At 32.1% G+C, this 22,272-nt stretch overlaps 5 protein-coding genes and 1 non-coding gene across 12 annotated transcripts; 5 read left to right on the plus strand and 1 right to left on the minus strand.

The window, feature by feature from the left end:
* On the plus strand, positions 221–2,009 carry LOC109358818 (LOB domain-containing protein 1-like). Its single transcript, XM_019603275.1, has 2 exons — positions 221–529; positions 1,258–2,009. Exons 1-2 carry the CDS (start codon positions 281–283, stop codon positions 1,618–1,620), a joined length of 612 nt encoding a protein of 203 aa, XP_019458820.1. The 5' UTR covers positions 221–280; the 3' UTR covers positions 1,621–2,009.
* LOC109358817 (vicilin-like seed storage protein At2g28490) lies at positions 3,157–6,089 on the plus strand. 3 transcript variants are annotated; one of them, XM_019603271.1, is made up of 7 exons: positions 3,157–3,497; positions 3,899–4,080; positions 4,279–4,359; positions 4,482–4,919; positions 5,228–5,767; positions 5,910–5,926; positions 5,997–6,089. In XM_019603271.1, exons 1-5 carry the CDS (start codon positions 3,191–3,193, stop codon positions 5,693–5,695), a joined length of 1,476 nt encoding a protein of 491 aa, XP_019458816.1. In that variant the 5' UTR covers positions 3,157–3,190; the 3' UTR covers positions 5,696–5,767; positions 5,910–5,926; positions 5,997–6,089. The 3 variants fall into 3 exon arrangements, with proteins under 3 accessions (XP_019458816.1, XP_019458817.1, XP_019458818.1); XM_019603272.1 differs by having other exon boundaries at positions 5,910–5,916; positions 5,987–6,051; XM_019603273.1 differs by lacking the exon at positions 5,910–5,926 and having other exon boundaries at positions 5,228–5,774; positions 5,987–6,051.
* Positions 7,569–10,145, plus strand: LOC109358819 (protein disulfide-isomerase 5-1-like). Of its 5 annotated transcripts, none has more exons than XR_002109008.1 (5): positions 7,571–7,739; positions 8,034–8,092; positions 8,200–8,375; positions 9,171–9,488; positions 10,115–10,145. XR_002109008.1 is itself a non-coding variant. In XM_019603278.1 (5 exons), the coding sequence occupies exons 1-4, from the start codon at positions 7,623–7,625 to the stop codon at positions 9,263–9,265; spliced, it is 447 nt and encodes a 148-aa protein (XP_019458823.1). In that variant the 5' UTR covers positions 7,571–7,622; the 3' UTR covers positions 9,266–9,277; positions 9,638–9,890. The 5 variants fall into 5 exon arrangements, 4 of the variants coding, with proteins under 4 accessions (XP_019458824.1, XP_019458823.1, XP_019458822.1 ...); XM_019603278.1 differs by lacking the exon at positions 10,115–10,145 and adding an exon at positions 9,638–9,890 and having other exon boundaries at positions 9,171–9,277; XM_019603277.1 differs by lacking the exon at positions 10,115–10,145 and adding an exon at positions 9,662–9,890 and having other exon boundaries at positions 9,171–9,276.
* TRNAP-AGG lies at positions 12,229–12,300 on the minus strand. Its single transcript has one exon. It is a non-coding gene; the product is annotated as a tRNA-Pro (tRNA).
* On the plus strand, positions 14,296–14,912 carry LOC109358957 (protein transport protein Sec61 subunit beta-like). Its single transcript, XM_019603469.1, has one exon. The coding sequence runs from the start codon at positions 14,403–14,405 to the stop codon at positions 14,727–14,729; it is 327 nt and encodes a 108-aa protein (XP_019459014.1). The 5' UTR covers positions 14,296–14,402; the 3' UTR covers positions 14,730–14,912.
* Positions 16,159–18,844, plus strand: LOC109357834 (syntaxin-71-like). The gene is made up of 9 exons (XM_019601888.1): positions 16,159–16,507; positions 16,783–16,908; positions 17,079–17,241; positions 17,333–17,418; positions 17,536–17,604; positions 17,696–17,740; positions 17,860–17,922; positions 18,006–18,082; positions 18,595–18,844. The coding sequence occupies exons 1-9, from the start codon at positions 16,352–16,354 to the stop codon at positions 18,605–18,607; spliced, it is 798 nt and encodes a 265-aa protein (XP_019457433.1). The 5' UTR covers positions 16,159–16,351; the 3' UTR covers positions 18,608–18,844.

A 22,272-nucleotide genomic window follows, 5' to 3' on the forward strand; every position in this document is an offset into this window, starting at 1 on the left:
ATATATATATATATATATATATATATAAACCAAAAGGTTTTTCAAAGTTAGTAAAGCTTTTTTCATACAATGAGCCAAAGAGGTATCACAATCCAAAACACCTAACGAAGAAGTGGGAAAAGGTCCTTCAGCCACGTCAACTAATAAATTTCAATGATGACATCATTTTTCATAGTGATGACGCTCTTACAATGTTCTCATTTCCTATATAAAACCCCTTCATACCTTTAGCTTCTAAACCAAAAACCCCACAAACACATTCACATCAATACCCTTAAACATGGATTGTAGTGTCACAAACACCACTAATAATTCATCTCCATCACTTTCTCACTCTTCTTCTTTTTCTCCTCCACAACAAGGTTTAGTTCCTCAAATAGTGATGAGCCCTTGTGCTGCATGCAAGATTTTGAGGCGAAGATGTGCTGAAAAATGTATATTGGCACCTTATTTTCCTCCAACTGAACCTTCCAAATTCACCATTGCACACCGTGTCTTTGGAGCCAGCAACATCATCAAGTTCTTACAGGTACTATTAATAAAGGACCACACTAGCAATATATATATATATATATATATAGCTATAAAATCTTACTTCACTTATACGTTTTCTTATTAAATTCTTCATAAAAATACTTATCTAGCTTGGTTTCTGTGAACAAGTGTTGTAATAAGTGACAAAATTAAACAAACAAAAATATGAAAGTGAATTAATCTATTAATTTTTTTGACATCATGCAACAACTACAACAACTAAGGTGGAAGTGTCATACATTATTCAAACCCCTATTGATATTGTATAGCTACTAGATATGACTATGCTAGTGTCAACAAAACTTTTTTTTCCATGTCTAACAAGAGGACAAAAAGACCTTATATAAGAAGACTAGTCTTTGTTTTTTATGTACTGAACGACATCTCCTCACTATTTTAGGTAACGAACTAATCCATTTTAGGATGTGTGATTGTCCCTCTCAACAAGTATCATTTTCAGGAATCGAACATTTGACATTTTGATCATCATAGGAATCTAGTGGGGCCTTATACCACTAGACCAACAACACCTTGTGGGCGAAGATTAGTATAAAATTAATGAATTTTCAACAACCTAATTTTTATGAAAACCTTGTGGTGGGCCTCTAAGTTCTAATAAGAAATTCATTTAATATTTCAAGATAACACATTTGAAAGGTATAATTTAAAAAAATAATAATTTTCTTAACTGATCTATATTACTAATGCTATACCTTTTTACAGGAACTTCCAGAGTTTCAAAGGGCTGATGCAGTGTCTAGCATGGTTTATGAAGCTGGTGCAAGAATAAGAGATCCAGTATATGGTTGTGCAGGCACAATTTGCAACCTCCAAAAGCAAGTTAGTGAGCTTCAAGCACAATTAGCAAAGACACAAGCTGAGGTTGTAAACATGCAATTACAACAAGCCAATCTAGTAGCTCTAATTTGCATGGAAATGGCACCACAGGAACCATCACCACAACAATCATTGGACAATTTCATTTCAAGTCCTCACCACAACAATATTTTTGGCTATCAGAACAATCTCAACTTCTATGATGAGAATATTAGCCTAAACTCATTGTTGGAGCCTCTTTGGACATGAAGAAATGACAACATATACAAGTCATTTAAGAAAAAAATTGGATAACAATCTCCTAAGGAGAAGTTGAAGAAATCAATTAGAACTAATAAATTATAAATTAAAGTAACTTGGTAGCTAGGAATGTAGTTAATTCCATGAATGAGGAAGAATTTGGACTAAAGAAAATGAGTCTCACATCATCCTTTAAAATATTAGATGTATGGTTTTCATGCCATGTAATCTTTGCAATAATATTTATAAAAAAAATAGGGAAGTGTTATGTTTTACAGTGTTTGTATGCGTTGATATTTTGAATGTGAAACAACTTTAGATCACGTACTATAATTATTGAAAAAATTGATCTCTAATGAATGGTTAATTCCTTGTTAAAGTAGCTTTTGACCTTGTAAGCTTAGGATTCGTTATAGTTATACCAGAACCCAATCTATTATATTCATTTATAGATATTGTGTCCATCAATATGTAACATCAAGATGGAAGACTTGGCAACAACCAAGTATAGCTATGTATAGTAGCCTTCAAATATGAATGAACTAGTCCTATTTAATTATGGATTTGTTAACTTAATCAACCCTTAGATATGGAGAAATTTTTATTATAAAAAAGGAATTTGAATAATGAAAATAATTAGACAGATTTCCGAGTACACCCCGAAACATAAACTAATCTATTAAGTGAGAGAACCTTATAACTTAAGTATCGCATTAAATTCATTATGTTATCTAACATAGGAATCTTAATATATATTGTACCTACATTAATTTGGACAACACTACTAAGTTGCACCTTCTACATTGATGGCATGACATTAAAAAAATGAAAATACCTTATCTATATTGTACCAAAACGCGTGATCTTCTGTGTATTCATGCATGAGAAATTGATAGTTGGAAGTGGGAACTAAGACGCTCTTTCAGACTTTTGTTTAGAAAAGGCATTCAGATAATGTCTTCTACTCATTTATATGTAAATAAACCATCAACATAAACCTTTTTCTTCTCATCTTTAAATTTTATTTTTGTTTGTCTCTTTCTCTATGTTTTCTAGCTTTTTCCCATCCATCTAATAAAGCCTTTAGTTTTGGCTGCATTTTTATATAGAAGCTACCCATTTTTAGCATTAATTAATGGCAGTCTTTTGATATATCCCTTTTCACATACAAATATTTTGCATACATATTATGTCCTAATCTAATTTGACCAGTCACACGCCCCGAAAAGTATTAGTTCAGTAACCAAAAGGTGAAGGGAAAAATATGCAAAATGGAGAATGAAGTTGAAATAATATAACATTTTACTATTTTAATGTGTATTAGTTATTATTATGGATTTAATTTTTGTTAATAGGAGATGTCATCTAAAGCGATATTAATGTTAACAGTAGAAGTTTTCAACCTTTATGGAATGTTTCTCATGGATCTAAACTGTGGTGTGTCTATACCAATTACCAAATATAGCAACCTAACTTCCTAGGATTATACATAACTGACACATATATTCCTCAATTTTCTGTCTCACTCTCTTTAAAAACCAATCCTCAAACTCCATGCAATGCAACATAGTAACAAAATATGGCTAACAGAACTACCCTTTTGGTATTGGTCCTTGTTCTTTGTCATGGAGTGGCTATGACAATGGGGTTCTGGAAGAAAGAGATGGAAAAGGAACAACATTGGCATCCAAAGCCAGATAAGTTGTTCTTGATGCAACACTTAAAGCGTATGGTGAAGACTGATGCTGGAGAAATGAGTGTGTTAGAAAGCTTTGGTGGTAGAATTATGGATAGGCGCTTAAACATTGGTTTCATTACTATGGAACCAAGATCACTCTTCATTCCTCAGTACCTTGATTCTACTTTCATTATATTTGTGCGTTCAGGTATCATAATCTCACCACCTTTCTCAAACATGTCCTTTGTCTTTGTCATATTTCTATCTACTTAGTAACATTTTCAAACATGTTCTCAGATTATTAGCCATCATTGGAAAACAAAGTTACTACATTTTTACACATTTAACACATGTTGAATTGTTTTACAACATGTGTTTATTAGTTTGTTAGCTAGTTGGTTAGGTAAGTTTGTTACATATTCATGTACTGTAAATAAGGCTTCTCATACTTTGATCAAAAGTGAGAAATATCCATAATATTCTTTTGTGTAAGAATCATTTTTAAAATGGAAAAAATGAATGAACTTAAAAACTGTGCAACATAAAGAAATGACCATAGTGTATAGTAGAAATGAGAATTTTGGTAGTGAAATTGGAAATTGGATTCAGGGGAAGCAAAAGTGGGATTTGTGTATAAATCTAAGCTGGTGGAAAAGCATTTGAAGATGGGGGATGTGTATAGAATTCCATCTGGTTCTGCATTCTATTTGGTTAATACAATGGAGGATCAAACACTTCACATTATAAGCAGCATTGACCCTGCTGAGAGCATGGGAATCAGTGTTTTCCAGGTACATACATCAATAATAACTTCGTAATATATTTCTCTTACGATTTTAAATTGTACTCTACTACCGCAATTGTGATAGCAACCACAAATTAAGATCATGGTAAATATAGAACCGTATTACGATTTTAAATTGTACTCCACGAGCGTAATGTTGCCTTACTACGATCTAACATTCTTCGATTTTTCGTTGACTATGCAGTCATTCTTTATTGGAGGAGGAGCCCAACCAGCATCAATACTTTCTGGATTTGAACCTAAAATCATTGAAACTGCTTTTAATGTAAGCTAATAACTTCAATTATATAGCATCAATATCATATAGAACAAAGACACCATCATAGAGAGAAAAAAACCACTGAGATACTAATAATGTCTTTGATTTATAACTCAAAACCAATATAGGTATCAGGAGCAGAGCTGAAGAAAATCTTCACAAGGCAACATGAGGGACCAATTGTGCATTTGGATAGTTCACGTCCATCAAGCATATGGACCAAATTCCTTCAACTCAATGAGGAAGATAAACTACAACACCTTAAGAAAATGGTTGAAGACTGGGAAGAACATGACGATGACGACGATGTCGATGATGATGAAGAAGAAGAAGAACAACAACAACAAACAAGATTGTCATGGAGGAAGTTATTGGAAAGTGTGTTTAGGAATGAAAAGAAGGAGACAAAGGAAAAGGTTGCTCATAAATCTCATCACTCTTGCAACCTCTATGACAGGAAACCAGATTTCAAAAATGATTATGGTTGGAGTGTTGCTCTAGATGGCTCTGATTATCATCCACTCAAAAAATCTGGCATTGGAATTTATCATGTCACTCTTTCTGCTGTATGTATCTCCATTCATTGATTTGTTTACTTTCATGTATTATGGAAAATATTTCACCTGATAAAGACAAATTTGACCAAAACTATAAGATAACAATAGTTGGAGGATGAAGTAAGTCCCACATCGCCTACCTCATTATATCGGCCATGATTTAAATACCTATTGGACTACTTATCTTTTTGTCAATTAGTTTTGAGATGAAACCTTAAAATTTATCAGGAATGGTTCAAATACCAGTTAGTTAACCTTAAAATTTCTCATGGTTTTGTTGCGTAGTATAATTGTCATTTACATTGATTATATTGCAGGGTTCCATGATGGCACCTCATGTAAATCCAAGGGCAACAGAATATGGCATAGTCCTAAAGGGTTCAGGTAGGATCCAAATTATATTTCCAAATGGAAGCAATGCAATGGACACTCATATAAAAGAAGGGGATGTGTTTTTTGTGCCAAGATACTTTCCATTTTGTCAAATAGCATCAAGGAATGGACCATTAGAGTTCTTTGGGTTCACCACCTCAGCTAGGAAGAATAGGCCACAGTTTCTGGTTGGTGCAACATCACTAATGAGAACAATGATGGGTCCTGAACTTGCAACTGCATTTGGGGTTAGTGAAGATACAATGAAACGCGTGGTTAATGCACAACATGAATCTGTGATACTACCAACTCCATGGGCTGAACAACATGCACATAATGCAAAGCAGAAAAAGAAGGAAGGTGAAACTAGACTTCCAAAGCTTATAAGGAATGGGGTGATTATGGGTTTTTGATTATATGGTTAGATCAAGATTTGAGTAATGGTGCTCGTAATAATAAGATGGAATGTTGAGGGGGCAGTAGTTTGAATTGGGATCAACTGTCCCCATTTGTGTTCTCATTCATGTCTTTATCTGATGAGAAAATGATACTTAAAAGTTATAAAAATTATTTTTATATTATTCACTACAATTCTATTGACGAGGGAAGACACCATTATTTTCATTCGCACTAGTTTTGCTAGGATTTATCGGCCTTGTTACATTTTTTTGTTCTTGTTCAATTTTTTTGTTTTTTTGTTTTGCTTTTGTTAGAGCGATTATTCACAAGTTGGTGTAATGAGTTATGAATAAAATCAACTGCTTTGATTTAAATCATTCACAGTTACTCTCTACAAATTTATTTTTGCTTTAATTTCATGTTGGTGTTCTCTGAATTGTAAATGGCTTGAAACTTGGCACAACAAAGAAATTGATATAAGGAACTCATTTCGTATTCAAATGTGAAATTATTTCTCCACACACAGAAAGAAATTACTGTGTTGACGGGCTTGCTTTATTGGAGCATTTGTAAGAATTCTAAGGATAATGGAGAGGCAAATGCATAATTTTCACTTATTTTTAGTGATAAAAGTGAGATTTCACTATAATCTAAAGGATATAGGTGTAATTTTAAATTACATTTCTCTTTATTTTTTGAAGTATTTGTCTCTCCATTAATAGAGAGGGTCCTAATTCCGTTTGATTTAATGTTTGAGCCTTGGATTGAGAACTCCAGCTCATATGAAATTATTTGATTTATTTGAGTTCAATTTGATTTAAATAAAATTGAAAATTTTGAAATAATTATTTATATTTTGTTCTAAATTTTAAAAATAGAGAAATAGATGGAAAAGGAGTAGGTGAATAAGGGATGGAAAAAATAGGAAGATAGAATAGGTAAATTTTAAGAAGAAGCGATATTTTCCCCATAAAATTAAGAACACTGAAAGTGCAATTTAAAATCTTTTTAGTAAGCAATTCTAAAAGTGATTAACATTTTTAAGTTATAATACTAAGTCACACATATTCTATTCAATATTCCAATTAAAACTTAAAAATAAGAGTCAATTGTCAAAAAGAATTTACTAGGCTTAATTTCAAGGAATTGACATTTTTGTATAGTGCTCAGATGATGATTAGTTTTTTTGTCATTGATCCATAAATCATTGGTGTTCTTAAAACTAGTGTGTACAGACACTTCGTGTCTGCCGACGAATATTGTGCGATACTACATATTTAATTTTTATATATCATTTTTTTGAATTAAAATGTATTTTTGTGTTTGATGTACTTTATATTATATTTTTGTGTGTTTATGATAATGTTTAATTTAAGGTGAGATATGTGGTTAATTAATCTATTGGTGGCGGTTGCTTAAGATTATATAGTTTTTTTGTAAAAATTAAATAATGTGAAGGGCAAAATAGGAAATAAAAATTACATCATGATAAAAGTTATTTCAAATTTTGGTTTTATATATAGTATAGATGACGAAATCACATTATATTTTCATGTAACTATCCTACTTATGCTTAATTATTCTCTCCATATTTTGTGAATTCAAATAAATATTACTCTTTAAAAAACTATTTATATGTAGCACATTCTATTTAATTTTAGTTCAAAAGTATATAATCTCACATGTAAGAGTCTACCATTCAATGTGCCAGTATTTATGATCGGTTGAAAAATATATTTAAATTAAAATTTTAATAGTTAATTATTTTTATGACCAATCAAAAGCAGTGACACATGTAGTAGCACACTGTTTTGGGACAGCAGATGTAATACTATGGATATATATGAATCACGCGCAAAGCACGTGAGTAAACAAAGGCTCTTTATCGATCTAATTCTGGGTATAGCATAAGAGAGCAGTGTTAGAGAGCATAGATCAGCGATGAGAAATCAGCATCATCGTGCTTCTTTTCTTCTTCTCATCACAATTGCAATATGTCTCATCATTCAAACGCAATCTGAAGTTATAACCTTAACCTCTGATACATTCTCCGACAAGGTCAAAACACTTCTTCAACTCTATATTCTTTACCCTACTTTATGCTGTGCTTCAAATTATTACAATCTTATTAAAAATCATAATAGGGTTTTATCGAAACTAATTGGAGTTTTTCTCTACAGAGGCATATAGAAATTAGTACAATCTTATTGAATTGTGTGCTTCAGTTTATAGCCTTTTTGGTTAAGTATTGTAGAAAGTTGAAGTTACACTTACTCCCCTCATATATGTGTATTTCACTCATTATTGCTACAATCTTAATTCTCAATTTTTTCTTTTCATTTTTGGGTTTAGATCAAGGAGAAAGACACTGCATGGTTTGTGAAATTCTGCGTTCCCTGGTGCAAGCACTGGTGATTAATTCTTTTACATATTCTGAAATACTCTATACTTCATGATGAAATTGCTCTTCTATTTTTAAATGTTTGCTAATTTGTAAAATAATTAAAATGGTTTCCAGTAAGAAGTTGGGGTCGTTGTGGGATGAATTGGGGAAGGTAATGGAAAAGGAAGATGAAATCGAGATCGGGGAAGTGGATTGCGGCACAGACAAAGCAGTCTGTAGCAAAGCTGATATACATTCATATCCTACCTTTAAGGTCTTTTATGATGGTGAAGAGGTTTCCAAATACCAAGGTAATTGAAATCTTACCTTCATTGAATTCCCCCTGTATTCTTCAGTTAGACTCACATGCTCAAGCAAGATCTTTTGCTTTGGATGATCATGAAAATAGCTAATCTTTCATGTTTTCTTGCAGCCCTTGATTTCTAGTATGTTACTTACCTTGGATTTGGATAAAAAAATATTTCTTTTGAAATGAAAATCATGATTTATATAGAGCATAATGGTGTCGTTTGATCCATGTAGCCAACCTCATCTAGTGAGTTTAAGGCTTGGTTGTTGTGTATTAAATGATAATTCGGTGATTAGTATGGCTCTCTAACATTCATAGTTTCTGATGACGAATGAAGGTGCAAGGTGGCACTTTTCTCATGTCAAATAATGATGGCTAAATTAGTTTGCTAGTTGACAGAGATTGGGGCTTATTGGTAATAAAGGGGGTAGCATTTATCCTCACATCATGTGTCATCTTAGAGTCCAGTCTTCTACTGAAGGCATTGATCTGCACCTTGGAGCAAGGCTCTTTCAAGTTAAAACTTTCCTGTTACTTTAACTAAAAGGGCGGCCCAATATACAAGGATTTGAACTTCCCTGAAGGAAGAAAACAAGAACTGTATTCTGTAATTTTAAGGAGAAACAAATCATGGTTCTAGATGCTTTTGATTTTTAATTTTCTATATGATTTTGTTCATTGACATTGGATAAAAGCTACTCCCATCACCCTTCTCAGTTTCTCCCAACCAAAACCAGTGGAAGAAGTGATGGATTGTAGGTCTGATCTTATTTTTTCATGTTGTGCAAATGATCAGGCAAGAGGGATGTTGAATCATTGAAGACCTTTGTTTTGGAAGAAGCTGAAAAGGCAGCATCAAAAGCACAACTTGACAATGATAAAGAGTTGTAACAACTTTTGAGGTATACTACCAAGACTTATATTTTCATGGAATCTATCCTTATATTTACTTCCCATTAAACCTTTTTCTAATAGTATTGCATAAAGGAGGACTTAAAACCTCCAAGCACGTTGCTTATATTCACCAGTTTTAACATTAATATTCTGTGTTCCACATCTGCTATTTGTTTTCGGTAGAATGCCAATTTTAGATATTTAAGGAATGGTTGGTTAAGTGACGGTATTAACCACCTCACCACTCTTTTGGTTGATTATCTTAAATTTGAAATATGTTGCCACCATAATCTAAATTATAATTCACCCTATAAATTTTTATTTACTTTTATGTCTTGTGAAAATTGATTGATTATTATGGTTGCATGAATTGCAACCAACTCTTCATCCCAGATTAGTATTCAAGATTTCAAGTCATCTTTCAGGCTGAGGTTAGTGAAGATCCATTCTGCTCATTTCTGATCAATATTTGTACGACCATGCAGCCGTGAATGTAAAACTAACTTTGTACTCTGCCATATTTTGATTATTGTTTTCATTTTTTTATACATTTACAAAACTGACATCACCTTGTTCGCGTACAAGTTCCAATATGATTTAAGCAGAAGTCATTTTCAGGATTTGTTATTCTATCATTGTCTTTTGAATTGAATGCCCAAATTTACATTTGAAAATGTTATGTTATTAATCATTGAGGAGTTCAACATGAAGCAATTGCCATAATAAGTAGTGAGGTTGGTTAGTTATAGTTCACATAAGTTCTCTTATAGTCTTATTGAAGATTATGCCATCACATATTACCTTTTCAAATACCAGCCGAGTCCATCCATAATATTTGAAATTCAGGTAAATAACAATGATATCGTAAGGGTTGTGGTCCTTCAACGTTGATATTGGAATATAAAGACTATGGATTCCAAACTAGGGTGTGTATCCCAAACCTGAAAAATATTGCCTTCAATGTTTATTGCTGTATAGTTTTGTTTAAGGGTATTGCTGTATATTTTGGTGCATTTAGAGGAACAGAGAGCCTTCAAAATATTTTTTCAGAAAAATAGTTGTGGCTGTTCCAAAATTATGTAGGAAGAAGATGTTTTACAACAATAGAAGCTATTTTCTACAGCTATTTTTTGGATAAAAACACGCTGACTTTTTTAGATAGATTTTTGGATATTAGTAACTTTATTTTCAAATTTGAACCAAACACCTTTACCTTTTAACTCCACGCACCTGTGCTCTTGCTTGTTGAAAAGTCCAAACCATTGTCGTTGGATTTGACTTTCCAAACAGATTTCCCAATGGAAGATTAAGCTCAATAAGTTGTTAATCATTATCAACCCAGTGTTATTGATGGAGGTCTTCTTGGGCACTTGGTTCATCAGCACTAAGATATGGATGGCATGGAATGGATTTCTGCAATTTGTTTGGTAAATTAATTGCCTTCTCTCATATTTTCTTCTTGGGTGGATTTTCAAGATTTTGATGTCTATGATTTAAACCTCACATAATTTCGAAGAAAAAACATCTTGAAAATTTTACCAAATATCAATAATAAAAATCAGAGATGTGATTTGGTAACATTTATTTGTCATCTACTACATAATTACACTTCAATTTTCTTGGAGTGAAATTTTCTACAAGTTGGAAGTTAGTGGAACTTAAGATGAAAACTATGGAAATCTGCACTCAGGATTTGTAATCTGATATGTACAAAAATATATGGAGTTGTTTCGTACAAAAGCCATCAACTGCAACACATGTCTAAAACAGAAACTCCAGTTTAAACATAAGAAATCAGTCAAATCACCATGTTTAGTTACATCCCATAAAAAAGTACTAAATTAATCTGTTAGCCTGATCAATTCAAATTGCTTCCATGAAAAAAACTAAAAATACAATCCTAGAGATTTTTATAATACCAGATAAGACAACATAATCATGCCATGTGATTTAAAAAAGTGTAAGCTTTGAGAGAAAAATGATAAATTCAGTTCAAGATTAGGAACTTTCAATTCAGAACCATAAGAACATAACATATATAATCCTTCACAAGGGTCTGAAATCTACCTTGGCTTTGACATCACATTGCTTCTCCCATTTAAACCAACAATGATCTTTTCTTTCATTTTGCATATGCAAAGGTTTGCTATGCAGGGGACATGGCGCCAACTTTGCTCCCAACCTATCCTTGATGCTATGATGGAAGCAAGTTGTGGTGTCATATCTCCTGCGTAGCAAACCTTTCATTGCCATAATCCGATCCTCGTTTTTCATCATCACCATCTCTTGGACTCTAGGGTAGGGAGGCCAACCAATAATATATAGACCACAACCTTTACAGTTATGGTTGTTTATCCATATTAGCAGCCGCCTATGAATCTTACTGAATTTCAACCACAAAAGATGCATAGCTCTATGAATCTTGCATGTTGTCTTGTAAAATATGTGGTTCGGGTTCTAAGAGTACAAATTTTGATGAGGACATAGCTCTAACGTCACCTTGTGCTAAATCTATCCACAAAAATATTGCTGGATTTAGTGAAACATTGTTTTTTTTTAAGATGTGTGTTATATATACATAACATAAAAAAGTAAGTGGAAAAGTAAGACATAAGAAGTTGTTAAATTCTGATATGTTATTAGAAATAAAAACCATACAAAATATTTTAAATACTCAGTTTAGTGCAAATGGCTAAAAACTAGTTTCGTGTTTTAAAGTGAGGTACAAATAACAATGATAATCTCACCAGCCGATACTGACTCTTTTTCTAAAGAACACCCATGTAAAAATGGACTATATTGCGTGTTTGTTTTTTTTCAAAACAAGGTGCATATTACTATTTGTTCCAAAGGGATACTTTGTTTGTAAAAACCTCATCCTTGATGTAATTGAAGTATACTTATTAGTGAGAACTGCTACACTATTCCTTGAAAGTGGTGGGCTAAAAACATAAAGAATAGGGGCATTCCGAGAATTGAACTCGGGACCTCTCGCACCCTAAGCGAGAATCATACCACTAGACCAAATGCCCATGTCTGGTTCAGAAGTGTAAAAAATAAAATGTTTACCCTGAAAAGAGATATTACACTCTAAATAATAATACAAAACTTTTGATATAATAATACAAATTGAAAACGTGCCTTCACTTTGACTTGGTAATAAACATTTATTAACATACATAAATCGTAGTCATTTTTTTAACTCGAGCTCTATATAAACTAATCTGAATCCGTTAGGACAGTTCATTTTTGACATGTTTGACATTTCTATTCTTCAACCCCAACAGGGTCCAGGTGGATGCTCTGCCTTCGAGTTCAATTCATCACCATGAAGTGAAAATTGGATACATATGAATGAGCACAAATCATCTTATATGTATAAACAAAACACTTTTATCTATGTATACAAGACAAGTAGTAGCAGAGAAAACCATGGGCTTATAAACAAAACACATTTATCTATTAGGACCACCATTGTTTTGGTGCCTGATTAGTTGGTACAACATATTTCACATGGCGCACCCTTTTTCAAATAGATAATTCTATCATCCATATTCTCTGTGTTACCTAGCTATATATTACACATATCTTATAGTGGTCATGGTGTGGATTGCATTAACTCACTATGTTGAGAAGAAGCCCAACAATAGTAATAATCATAATCATGATCGGACTATACGGCATCTTTGTATCTTTCATGGTCAACCTCTTCATCTTCGTCATTATAATTCATAATTTTTTTAGCTCCATCTACCTATTAACCTAGTGCTTCTAAATTGTAATTCTACTCTATAGTAGTATTAGTTTTGCTATTCACATAGGACTTGTATTTTGCAATTAGTGATCACGGTTTTTATGTATACTTGGTATTTTTGGTCTTTTATATATTGTGATTTCTCGTCTTTATATATTTGTATGGAGGAGACTGAAAACATATGGTGTGGGATAAGAAGTTAAATAAAGATAAGTGTATTAAGATATCATATAAATAGTGAGGGTCCTCGTTTCTCTCTTATTAAGATATCATGAAATAATGATCCTAAATTCCTAATTGATGAATAGATCTAGTATTCAAGATAGTAAATTATTGAATATTTGTTAAATATAGTAAATATTATTGATTGTTAGAATAAGTAACATAAAACTCCAAAAATTCTAGAGGTTAAAAGAATTCTATAGTTCTAAAAAACTGACTTCATATTTTAATTATTAATTCGTTAGGTGGATTTTTGTACACCTACCTCCTATTCTCTTATAATTTCTCAAAGTATAGTTAGGTGCTGAAGTGAGAACCCAGTGTCATCAATTTTTCCATACATGTAAATTGAGAGAATTTTTTATTTGAGAAAAAATTCATCACCTCTTACTTTGTAAATTCAAGCCTCTTCCATTTTTATAAAGAGAAGTTGGTATTGCTCCTATAAGGAATAGTAAGAGCACAGGGTATGAGAAATTTAAAGATATACTCTGGTTTAAAAAATGAAAAATTTGATGGTGAAAAAGTAAGTTTATAATCAAATAAGAATATTTTTCTTCCAAATTCACTACAAGAATTGTTCTTATACTTATTTCATAGTGAATAAAATTCTTATAGTTCAGACATCATTAAAAAAATGTTAAAAGTGAGTGAATAAATCAATATTAAATAAAATAAAATTAAAGTGAAAAAAATTCAAATATGAGATAGATTTTTGGGTCTACTCAAGAACAGAAACATAGTTGTATTATTGGAGATGATTTTGGCTCAAATTACTTAAATTGTTGAAATGTATAAACAAATATAAAATAATTAATGAGACTCATTTAAGAACAAAAAATGGGTTGTACATGAACTAGAAAAAAAAATCCTTATTCTATGTTATTATTCTTCTCAGAATTTAGGTGGGAGACACGATATTATAAAACAAATTGGATAAGCACGAAGTATTAAATAATATACCTAAAGAAATACAGTGTTAAATAATAACCCCAAATAATACCATTTATTTTTTTCATCACCCATTATTATTGTTCTTCTTTTTATTCTACCCATCCCATTTTTTTTCACTTTCCACTCTCCATTTTTTCAAATCTCTTTTCTCTCTCTCCATTTTCCAAATCTCTCTTCTCTCTCCATTTCCATCTCTTCGCTACCATGGCCAGAGGCGCTTCTCAATCTCAATCTACAGCTTCCGCTACAACCACCAGACCTGGTGTCATGGCTCCTCGCGGCTCTGCTGCTGCCACCGCAGGCATGCGCCGTCGCCGTCTCGGCGGAGGAGGAAGCACTGGAAATACCTCCGTCGGAGCCGGAGGAGGCACCGGAGGAAGCAACATGCTTCGATTCTACACCGATGATGCGCCAGGGCTGAAGATATCACCGACGGTGGTTCTGGTAATGAGCCTCTGCTTCATCGGATTCGTCACCGCTCTCCACGTGTTCGGGAAACTGTACCGCTACAAATCTGGTGGCTCCGCTTGATCGCTTTGATTTTCGGATTTATAGGTCTGATCCGTGCTTTAAGCACTTGATTTTCGGTTCTCTTATGTTTTTCTTTTCTTGTTTTGTACCTTCCAATGTTACTAGCTTCGTTGCTTTGTTAATTTTTCCCTTTCTAATTATGCCTGAGTATAAGATCTTGATTCATCTTTCGTTTTTTCTTAATTTAGAGAATATGAAGAAAAAAACACTAATGATTCACTAATTTTGTGTAGATCCAAATTGAATTCTGACATAATTTGAGAGAGTTAATCTGAATAATGATATAATTAGTTAAACTAAGAAACATGCATTAAAGAAGTGAGGTTAAATTAAATGATTTCATGGAATCTCCATCATTTTTTATAATCTTGTATAAACTATCAAATACATTAAATTCAAGTGCCTTGTGTCATTGTTGATTGGAAATTTGGAATGATGGATTGTGCTGTTTTCTCATCTTTCATTCATCCCTGCAATTTCTGGTACCAAATCAAAGTTTGCGATTTAATTTACTATTAAATGAGTAATTAATCAGTTGTTGGATCTGGTTGAATTAATTATGAAATATTTTCGACCTAATAATTTTGGGTCACATTGGGCTTCCCTGCTCAAAGTCCACACCTATAAATCTGTTGATGAATACGATTATGGAATAAACAAGCAGAACTTGAACTCATTGAAAAAACAAATTAAAATAATTCGATTTGTTTGGTGCTTGAGTCCTTTAAGAAGGATATGAAAATATTTTATTATTACTATATATTGATTATTATGGGCATGTATATAATATTTATGTCAACGTCAATATATTATATATATTTAAATTACAAAATTCACAAAATCGATTTAAAATTCCTCTCTCTAGTTTGAGCTAAAAAGATAAACTTAACTCTATCTATTTTTTATGAAGTTGAGTCGAGTCAAGTAAATATGCCTTAACCCATTTTCATTCAGCTTATGCTAAATAATTTTAAGTTTTGAAGTTGTCATTTGAAAATAATTTTGATCATTAAAATAAACTTTAAACTTTGGTTCGCGTAACATTAAGCAAAAGACTCATCTCATAGATCGACTAAGGATATGATATGATATAAAGAGATAAATCATACTCATTTGAAACAACTTTAGCCCTATGGAATAAAATATACATTATAACAAGAGGATATCTCATCATATCATGTTGATTCACCAAACCATATATTATACTTTAAGATAGAACATAAAATGCCTCAATTTTAAGTAACCATTTCCTTCCTAGGATCAAAACTACTTGAAATAGTTTAGATTAAAACATGTTATTTTGGGTAGAAAAATAATTAAATAAATAAACAAACCATAAATGGGAATATAATTCTGGAATATGAAGTTTGCCTAAAATAAAATTAAAAAAATAGAGAAAAAATAGGAGGATGAAGAAAATAGGAAGAAAAAAAAAGAGAAAAGTAAGAGAACGTAGAAGGCATGCATTGGCATTGGCATTGCCACGCTCTTGTTGCGTTTTGTACGCTAAACCCTTCGTTTGCATTGAACAAGAGAGAGAAAACTCAAAGAATCAAAATCAACCAACATTCTCTCTTACTTGTTCTATTCCATGTGAAGAAACCAAACAAGAGAAACAAAAAATGTCGGTTATCGATATCCTGTTCAGGGTAGATAGCATATGCCATAAATATGACAAATACGACATTGATAAACAACGTGAGCTCAATGCTTATGGTGATGATGCTTTCGCTCGTCTCTATGCTGCTGTTGAATCCACCATTCAACAAGCTCTTCATGTAACCTCATAAAAATTATAATAACATAAATTAATATTTGTACATTATTCTATGAAGTTTGATTGACTTCATACATGGGGACATGATTCTCTTATGTGCCTGAAATTGCAGCCGTAACATGGTTGCAAGGATTCCTATAAGAGGATGCAATTCCGGTTGCGGACTGCAATTTAAAACAATTTTAATTAAGGAAACATTTTGTGTTTTTTATTAAAATGTAATGTGATATTTTTTAGGGTGTTGGAAAATAAAGTAATGCTAATCTAAATTTGCAGAAATCGGAGATCGCTTTGACAGAGAACAACAGGGCAGCTGCGGCGGCCTTGAATGCTGAGGTTCGTCGAAGCAAGGGTAGGCTCATGGATGAGGTACCAAAACTCCGAAAATTGGCGAATAAGAAGGTAAAACATAACAATTGAAATACTTAGTACCATACAAATTAAAAAAAAAAAGTGGAGGTTTTAGTATGCATCAAGTTTGTTTTGTGTCTTAGGTGTTAGTACGTTATTTTCTTCTGATAGTAGCTATGGTTTCATTTGTAATTCTAAATTTCTAATACTATACGTAACAGGTTAAAGGCCTATCAAATGAAGAAATGGCGATTCGCCGCGATCTTGTTCTAGCCTTGCCAGAAAGAATCCAAGCAATACCAGATGGTATTACTGGCGCTGCTGCGAATCAAACCGGAGGATGGGCAGCTACCTCATCTAATCCGCAAATCAAGTTTGATTCAGGTGATCATTGTTTGTGATACTAAAAGCTTTAATAGCAACAACATTTGAGTTAACTTGTAATAATAGTTTTCTCTGTCATTCCCAACCTCAGATGGAAATCTTGACAGTGATTATTTCCACCAAAGTGAACAATCCAATCAGTATAGACAAGAGTATGAAATGCGCAAGATGAAACAGGCATGCAATATTCCGGATTTATTTTAGTTGTATTGGTGTATACACTAAGACTTGAAGGGCTATTTTATGGTATTTATCACAACAGTCATTAAATGATTCAGAGTTTTATCTGTATAGGATGAAGGGCTTGATATCATATCAGAGGGATTGGATACATTGAAGAATCTGGCGCATGATATGAATGAGGTTGGTTGTGAATTTAGCTGTGTTTAGAATTTCAGTTGAGGATGTTAGATTTTGAGAAGATAATCCGATTGTTTTTGCAAAATTTGTTCAGGAAATGGATCGCCAAGTTCCTTTAATGGACGAAATTGACACGAAGGTATAAAAGTTCTATATTCAATCAATCTTTTTCTGTTAAATAGTTAGTTTGAGAAATAATATTTGCCAGTTTGTTATAAATGCATTACGCCGTGCTTTGTCTGTGGCCTGATTATACAGGTCGATAGGGCGACAGCTGACTTGAAGAACACTAATGTTAGGCTGAAGAAAACTCTCACAGAGGTAATTGATGTGATTAAGTGCAATCTTCTTTCTGTTGAAATTTGCAAGTTTCCAATGAATAACAAGTTTTGTTTCCTCTCCAGCTGAGATCTAGTCGAAATTTCTGCATTGACATCATTTTGCTGTGTGTTCTTCTGGGCATAGTTATGTATATATACAAGTAAGTCCAATATCTTTCTCCCAATCCCTAACCTTTGTAATTCAAAACATGTTATGTGGTAAGAATATGTGCTTCTGCCGTCTAAATTTACCAGCCCTGCCATCGATTTGCTTTCACGTACCGTTGAATCCTGCAACCATCTGCCTTCAATCACGCGAATTCTTACATGAAATACCAGTTCATGATGTGCAATGCACTATTATCTATGAATACTTTGCTAATTTCATTTGGCTAAGTCATATGACAAATTTGGTTGCATATAATTGAACATGCTATAATGATTGTGGGCAAGGGGATACACTTTCTTAAGTGAAACTTGAAGCCAATTAACTAGAATGGGCTATAAATGGAAGCATAATCTTTTTTCTGCTGTAATTCTATGATTGATATTCATTGTCTGTAAAGACAATACTCTAAGCTCTAATACATCAAATATCTACATGCATTTATTCTTCATAACAAAACATATGAAGACTCTTGATTATTTTCTCATTTTCTTTATTTTGTTTCAGTCAACTGAGGTGACTTAATCTCGAACTCTTTCCCTTGTTGTACCATGGTATTACATCCTTGTACTACTATCTGAGGGATTCCTGTGTCATTTTACAATATCATTATTGTTCAGCTGCTTGAGGATGTCAACATAACATATTACCAATATGCTTTGTAATTCTTTGATGTATTAACATGTCACTTTGATATTTCATAATTCCTTCCTATAAATACCTATGCTTGTTTATCTATTATTTCTCTTTAGATGAAGGTCTATGTATATTAATTAGCACATTGATATTTTCACATTGCTCTCCTTAAGCCATACCTACATACCCTCCCACACTTGATGTTTTTTGATCATTAAATATCAACTCAATCTATCTTCTATGCTGTAAAGTTCATTATGATATAATTACAGATAACAATTACAAATAAGCATAAAACTTCAATATGATTTTGACATAACAACCCACTATTGTTTCTTGGAGGAATATAAAATGTATTAACAAGGTATCATTACTAAGTAGGACCAAATTCTAGTTTGGAATGACATAATGCGCCCTAAAGAAGAAGCTAACTCGCCATATGACAAGCTTCTTTATTTGGTCACAGGGTTATTAACATAATTTATAAGGAAATTCATGAATACATAGAAACTTGTATATCTAGTTATTGCCCAATATTGCAGGTACCTATAATTATAACTGTGCACAAAGAAATATAGCAACTGTTCTGTTGAATATTGGAGAACTATCCTCCTATTAGTTCCTTCTACATCTTAAGCTTGTATAGTCCATGAAAGTTGATGCTTCTTTTAGTCACTTTATCATTGCGGGTATTTTCCTGCAAAAGCTGATTCATTTAGCTCTAGAAAATTGATGCTTGGTTCTGGTGTGTTCCCATTGAAAATGTCATCTCTTAAGTTGAGACTATGCTAGGAGATTCATCTATTAAGTTCTCATTATTGAACTTCCTCTTAAAAGAGATGAGATATTCATACTGGTCACATCATTAGATTTTCTTTTCAGTGGGTTAAAATAACTGTCCAAAGAAGGAACTGAAAATTTGAGAATTCACTTTATTGAAAGTTTGAAACTATATTGGTAAACTGATGTTACATGTTAGACTTGCCAATTAATGTTGCCCTTTAAGCTCAGACTTTACATATTCTTAGTGGGAGGAATAGGTCCCTGCTGTTTCGAATCGTAGTTATATTGTGTTTATCGTAATTGTGATTATATTATGTTTATATTGTGTTTATCGTAGGAAAATACAATTGATATGATCATGAAATTGCTATTATCCTAAATAAATAGTGTGGTCCATTTTGAGAGCACAAATTATTATTATACATAAACCCAACACGACTTTTAAGCTAACACACATAACTGAGATCACAAATGTTAACTTAGTTTTAGTATATATATATACACACATAGGTACTAATTGAAGTAGTTTTTTGCTCTATAGAATAGCCTCATAATAAAGCATTATGTGGCTTCTGTATATGGTTCCCCTTTAAGAAATAATGAGAGGGGTGTGTAATTATGGAGGTGGGTAAAATAACCTGAAAAATGCACAAGATTACATATAGAATATTTCTGAAACTGGACGTAATTATGTTATTGTAGAAATATTACAAACAAAAAGGAATACAAGTACGATGTCTATAATTAAAGTGAAACACAAAAGGAAAACGAGGCCAGAGTAGCTCTTTTCGTTACACAACAAAGTTCCAAATAATTATTGAAATAACTCTAAAGTGGAGAAGTGTCTTTAAAAAGTATAATGAGTAACATTGAGATGTGGTATTTTGACAATTTAGTACGAGGGATCCACTTAGCAAGATTTTTAAATTTACTCTTTATCTTAGTCATCAATTATAGATATATATAATGTGTTAGATTTATTCACTAATTTGAACTATTGAATTTTTCTAGAATTGTTGAATCTCTCATTTAATATTAATATTTAACAGAATTGCCTCCAGCTAGTTCCAATTCTCCACGACTCTTTGATTTGATTTTACATCATGAAAAGGAGTTCTGTATATTTAATTTAATTAGGCACAAGGGTGGTGATGATTTATTTGGGAAGACTTGTATAGTCCTTAGTTTTAACATTATCCTTTGTCAAATATTAGAATGAAAATTTAGCCATCAACTTTATATACAGAATAGATTCTACCAACTAAGCTCTTAGAGGACTATTAATTTTTATAGTAGGATAGGTAGCACCGTACACGAAGTCTATTTTTTAGACAAATAAAATATTGTAGAAGCCGAGTGAAACCAGTTTGCATGTTAGTTGTTAGTATTTTTGTTATGGATGAGACTCCCATTTTTTTATTGATGATAAAATTTGAACCCACAACCTCCTGCACTTCATTTTTTACAACCACCCTCTTCACCATCAGGTCACCTTATGATTCACAATACAACATTTTTCTTCTTCAATTTTTTCACTTCATCTTTTCTCTTTCTCTTTCTCTTTTTGTCTCTGTCTCTATCTAACAATCGTTTTTGTGGGCTCTCACACTCAAGTTGATATATTGTTCACGGACGCCATTCTCCTTCTTTCTCCATCGTTTTCAATTAGTACAATTATTATCGCCTAATCATGTTCAACCAAAATTCTTATACTATATGCGTGGAGTAAAAGAAATAATGTAACTTTCTTCATATGAGTCATATATAGAGTTTAAATTATGATGGGCATCATATAACTAATATGGTTTTAAAACAATAGTTGTTGATAATATTCTATGGACTAAAACACACTAACTTTTCCTTATTTTAAGGATATTTTAATTACTATATTCTCAGGCTCTCAGCATATCCGACTCACTTTTTGCCATAAGTGGGAACATTTTATTAAAAATGGCCTAACCTTTTAAATGCAGGTCAATATATATATCCATTTTATTTTTATGGCTTTTCTTAGTATCTTAATATTATTAAATAATTAATATTAATAAGAGATAGTAGAAATAGTTCTCAATATACCCTTTTTATTAATTTTTAACTCCTTATCGTATGTTCCAAAATGTTGCTTATAGGAAGATTCGCCTTTATGATGGATTATAAGTCACACATCACACAAGGGTATAGGAGTTAAAAGAATAAAATGATAAGAAGGTTGAGAGTTCAACTGTCAATCATTACAAATATTAGCATACTAACATTTGCTTGTAAAAAAGTCACATATCATTCAAATGGTTCATACGATATTCTCTAAATTAAAATATATCGAGATAAGATAATAAAATACTAAGACATAAGTAATATTGGTAAGCATAGTATTTATTTAATAATAGTCAATAATGTATTAATACATCCGAAATTAACCAACACATATATATTTTTTGAAATAAAATTTTCATTTACAAAATAGGTACCTTTTATCAAACCTCCCTACTTTATAGAAAGTATAGAACATACATATACACATATACTAAATATTCATACAATAATGGCCCCTAGTAGCATATAGTAAACGCAGGGCTCCATTATTCAGCAAAGGCATTACAATTTAAGTTAAAACCACTACATATGCAGGGTCTATATCAAAGTTCTATTATTTTATTTATAGAACTGATTTATACACGTATATCATATTTTTGTGTCCTAAAAAGTAGTACTGTTGATGCAGCATGAGCTACAATATACAAATAAATATAAATGTTTTCTGTCTAT

Source organism: Lupinus angustifolius, chromosome LG10 (assembly GCF_001865875.1).
Source record: "Lupinus angustifolius cultivar Tanjil chromosome LG10, LupAngTanjil_v1.0, whole genome shotgun sequence".
NCBI classification, from domain to species: Eukaryota; Viridiplantae; Streptophyta; class Magnoliopsida; order Fabales; family Fabaceae; genus Lupinus; species Lupinus angustifolius.